General features: G+C 39.4%; 1 protein-coding gene across 1 annotated transcript; it reads left to right on the top strand.

Annotated features, from left to right (window-relative positions):
- The first annotated feature begins 320 nt into the window (after positions 1–320).
- cfl2 (cofilin 2 (muscle)) lies at positions 321–3203 on the top strand. Its single transcript, XM_053632228.1, has 4 exons — positions 321–492; positions 1615–1922; positions 2040–2116; positions 2268–3203. Exons 1-4 carry the CDS (start codon positions 490–492, stop codon positions 2378–2380), a joined length of 501 nt encoding a protein of 166 aa, XP_053488203.1. The 5' UTR covers positions 321–489; the 3' UTR covers positions 2381–3203.
- The last annotated feature ends 1964 nt before the right edge of the window (positions 3204–5167 follow it).

Below are 5167 nucleotides of genomic sequence, written 5' to 3'. Positions count from 1 at the left end.
GGTGGTCACGCGCCCGTTTGCGCTGCAGAACTGTACCTTGTAGTGGTGGTCACGCGCCCGTTTGCGCTGCAGAACTGTACCTTGCAGTGGTGGTCACGCGCCCGTTTGCGCTGCAGAACTGTACCTTGCAGTGGTGGTCACGCGCCCGTTTGCGCTGCAGAACTGTACCTTGCAGTGGTGGTCACGCGCCCGTTTGCGCTGCAAAACTGTACCTTGCAGTGGTGGTCACACGCCCGTTTGTGCTGCAGAACTGTGGTGTGCAGTGGTGGTCACGCGGTCGTATGCACTGCCACTGCAGAGTTTGTCCGTCACTGCGACTGTGCAGTGGCTAGCACACGCGCGCATCTCTCTCTCTCTCTCTCTCTCTCTATCTTTCCCCCCCTCCCTCCTCGTGGTCTCGGGCTCACACGGTCGCGCGCTCACATTCCCCTATAGAAGTTACCAAGAAAATTCACACATTCAGCGGCAAACTAGATACCATCAGACAACATGGTGAGTTCTTCATCTTTTTGTATTATTACACTCCGGATATCTGATTGATCGCCGAAAATTAGTAATACACAAAACATTATTTTAACAACTGTTACATGATCATTTAACTTTTTTGTCGCTCGCGCACAGTCGGTCACCACAGTGAGTGACAGTAATGAGGCACGCGCTGCCTTTATAATGAACATTTTCGCCTATTGCGGGTTCCGGTTCATGTATTTGTGCGGTCTACGCTTATGTCCCCTCACCAATCGCTAATTAAATCAGTTCCAGTTTGGGACATCTATGGTCAGGGCCTTGAGCCTTAGGCGGCCATTTTAACTTAATTTTAGCCCTTACTTTATAGCGCTAATCACTTTTAATCTAGCCAGCATTTATTCAGTGAACTACTCGGAACATTTTATACCGTTAGCCGAAACAGACCCAATCACTTACCGAAAGAGATTTTCTGTCGCGTGTAAATGAAACTTTCCAACTGAACAAGCTATTTGTGGCCATGATGACTCTTGCAGGGTTTAGCTGTACCTACACGCTATGCCCATTGGTTTAGTAAGCTCATTCATGGCTACCTGACCGACTCAAACTTCACCGAGTTTAACTGCTGAGCTTGTCACAAGCAAGCCCAGCTCTTCACTTCCAAACGAAGACAATAGCCTATCTGTCTTCATTCAATACGAATATAAATAGTAATACAACATTGGCGTTGTATTCTCTTGATAAATATAGATAATGCCTGCTAAAAAAAAAAAAAAAAAAAGCACGACGCCCCTGTTTCATACCACTGACTGTGTCCTAGGAAAAGTGAGTTTACTAAAACTACAGCTAGCAATCCGAGGTGCTAACATGAACTATGTGGAGTGAAGGGACACAACTGAAGAACAAATGCCAGGCTACAGGACCAAAGTAACAACAGTAATTAGCTCTTTAGGTTGTCCTTAAACATAATGTAATAACTATGTCAGGTTGTTACCTGTGGCTGTTAATGTACTAACCCTGCACCCTAGCATCTATTACATTGTGAAGAGTATAAGGCTCATGTACCACCTGGTTTACTTGTGTGTAGTTTCTTTAAACCTTTTGAGTCATACACATGATTTTCATTGCCCCTACACCTTTCACCCCCAGGCTTCAGGAGTCACCGTTAACGATGAAGTCATTAAGGTCTTCAACGATATGAAAGTGCGAAAGTCCTCAACCTCGGATGAGGTAAAAAAGCGCAAAAAGGCAGTGCTTTTCTGCCTCAGTGATGACAAGAAGAAGATTATTGTAGAGGAGGACAAGCAAATCCTCGTTGGTGATATTGGAGAGACTGTTGATGATCCATATGCCTGTTTTGTAAAGCTCCTACCTCTAAATGACTGCAGATATGGCTTGTATGATGCCACTTATGAAACAAAAGAATCCAAGAAAGAAGATTTGGTATTTATATTTTGGTATGTGACCCCCTCTATTGTCATAAAAATGTATACATTTACAACTCATTTTATCCATATCTTCCTAATGAATCGTGGTATACAAGGAGTCACTGTATTTGATCTGTGTGTATCCAGGGCCCCTGAAGGTGCGCCATTAAAAAGCAAGATGATATATGCTAGTTCGAAAGACGCCATTAAAAAGAAGTTTACAGGCGAGTCCTTATCTATGTATCTCAAGAATCTTTGTATTACTGACAACTAGTATGCATATATTTGATCTACTGATTATTTTGAAGTGGTTCACGTGGTTTTGTGATGGCGAATGATTCAAAATATTCACTGTATATGTGGCACTGTTTGCAGGTATCAAACATGAATGGCAAGTCAATGGCTTGGACGACATTCAGGACCGCTCAACCCTGGCAGAAAAATTGGGAGGCAATGTGGTTGTATCATTGGAAGGGCAACCATTGTAAACTGAATAGACACCGGCCATCTAAGTTCCACTCGCTTTCTATCTTAGCAACTGTATTTTGATTCTGAAGGAATAGTTTTAAGTTTTCTCTCAAATTTCTTTTTGTTTGTTTGTTGTTTTTTTCCAATATAAAAAAGATCTCACTAACATATAAAAAATCTAGCAGTTTATTGCCGGCTGAGGTTTTCAAAACCTGTTTTTGTATGTCCCCAAAAAACTTTCTCATAGCATGTTTTGCCTAACAACAATGCCATGTATCAGTATTATAAGTTCAGTCCTCCCTGCACAAACATACAATGGCCAGTGTTTATCTTTTTGTATGACAGAGATATCGCTGAGGTATTGTGTACTTCTGTAAACGACATGAGAATGCTTTCTGTTAATGCTTACAAGGTAGCATTAACCAATTGCAAGCACTTTGCACTCTATGTTTTGACGTATTTATTTGAACTGTTCTATATAATCAGCCTAATTTGACATGGCTAATATGCTGAGTACTATGCAGCTATGAAAGCACTTGTTTATGCACTACAAGTTGAGACAAAACTGGGCATGGGGTCTATGAAGTTGCTGTGTTTGTCACCACACTGAAGTCACTACAGTTTTCATTCCTGCAATGCATATGGACAGCCTTATTTTCATTCAAATGTACAGTACACCACTGAATAAGGAGGAGGTGCTGCTTGGTTGTTGTTTTTTAAACACTAAAAGAGAATGCATAATATCTGTAAAGATGGCAATATCTGCGTTTGCAGCCTTAAATTAAATTTTTTTTGAGATCTATGACGTTGCCACTTTGCAATAAAACCTTGTGGCATACAACACATCCTGTCTCTGGTCTACCTGGTTCACCATTTCACGGATGTTTACATATTTAGGCATGCTAATGTCTTATTTATTTATTTATTTATTTATTGATTTATTTGTCCAAATAAAATGCAAGATGTGTTACATTTTATTGTTATGAAAGATTCAAAAACCTAAATTTTATACATATATATATATATATATATATATATATATATATATATATATATATATATATATATATATAAAAGATGTATTTTTTTCTTTACCTGTATAATGTTCTTCTTAATTTAGCAACAGTTGACTGCATTTATTTTTAACAGTATTATGGTTTGCCTATATTATATACAACACATCATATAGGCCTGTAGTGTAATACTCTTGCATAATGTATACTGAACTACAACACTCATTTTTGTTGTCACATGTGTCTGGCTTAGATGATGTTACCAGTTTACCTGGTCTGACATATTTCTTGATGTTTTGAAAGTTTTAATGGACCAACAGTCCATGTTCATATACTTCAAGAGTTTCTGTGAAAATGCTATGTGTCTTCCAGTTGAACTGGGCTTGAGGCCAGGGACTGCTTCTCTCTTTGGAGAATTTGATCTGCCGGTAGCGAGCAATCCTCTGCCGCTTGGTTCTATTTATGGACAACATGCTTTTGTGTCTTGTCATCGTTGTCCACAAATGGCAAAACTGAACATGCCTCCAAAGAGCTGCAAAAGGGAAGCCTGCTTGAGCAGCCTGGGCAGAGTTTCAAAGAGTGTTTTTCACACTTGTGAATGGTGGCAATAAACAAAGTGGTGCATTTAAATGCACATCTCTCTGCTTCATAATTCAAAATCAGGGTCAGTGCTTACACTGCCTACTTGTGAAAAATAAGACATGATTATGCCAGCAGCAGATTGTTTCAGATCATGGGTAAAAATACAGTAGAAATTGTGTAGGAATAAAAATCATGTTAATTATATAGTGTTTTGGTAGAGTAGCATGTGAATATGTCACTATTGGTGTCTCAGGATGATCAGGAACTTTCTAGTAGTGATTATGCAACTACCCGAGCTGTAGCCGATGGAGCAGAGCTGGGGCTGACCCATGGCTTTCTGTATAAGGAGTGTTACAAAACCCATTTATCTTAAGCTCTTTTATCACCAGCTCTCCACTACTTTAGTTCTTTTGTATTTTGTTGGTTGACAGGTCTCTGTGTGCTTTAATGCAATTTGTGCAATGAATCTACCATGAACATTCCAAATGGCCTTTCATCAAATAAAAACGAGAAAAATAATGTTTGAAAATAATTTTTAAATAATTTTAAACCAATGATCATACATCCGGTGAAGATATGAATGTTAATGTTATATGAAAACATTTAATACATCATCAGGGCTTTTATGTGCTTGAAACAAATGGCCTTTTATGTTAGTCCTGCATCTGTTTGAACAAGTGAGCTGAAAATAAACAAGTGACCGATCCATGCGCTCTTGCTCTGAACAAGACTGTGCCCTCTGAAAGGCTGTGTGGTGTGAGCACAAGGTGCAATAGCCATTGCAAAATATACAAGAATGTTAGTCATGTGAGAATTTGAGTCCAAATGCTGTCAAATAAAATTACTGAAATTCCATCTAATTTAAACAGAGCGGATGAATAAGAGTAGTATGAAAGCAGCTGATGGGGTTCAGATCAAGGATGATAACAGATGGTGTAATACTCACTTAGCCAGAACATAGTTTTTATAACAAGTCTTTCAATCGTCTTTCTGCTTATACACTGCCCCCCTCCTCCCTCCAAGTAGCTCTGGAGAATGGCAAATAACAGCCTATCAGCTGTATGTCCACTGCTAAATGTTGCTGTTTTAATACTTCATTCTATGCACAACATGCTATGAGAATGTTTATTGGCAGAGAAACATGACCCATGCAGGGAAAATGGACACTCCAAAGTCACAAGATTAAACCCTTGTGCAGAATTACTCAATGTG

Source organism: Ictalurus furcatus, chromosome 9 (assembly GCF_023375685.1).
Source record: "Ictalurus furcatus strain D&B chromosome 9, Billie_1.0, whole genome shotgun sequence".
Classification (NCBI taxonomy): domain Eukaryota; kingdom Metazoa; phylum Chordata; class Actinopteri; order Siluriformes; family Ictaluridae; genus Ictalurus; species Ictalurus furcatus.
Note: the sequence above shows the minus strand (reverse complement) of the source record. Positions and strands in the feature narration are given on the sequence as shown.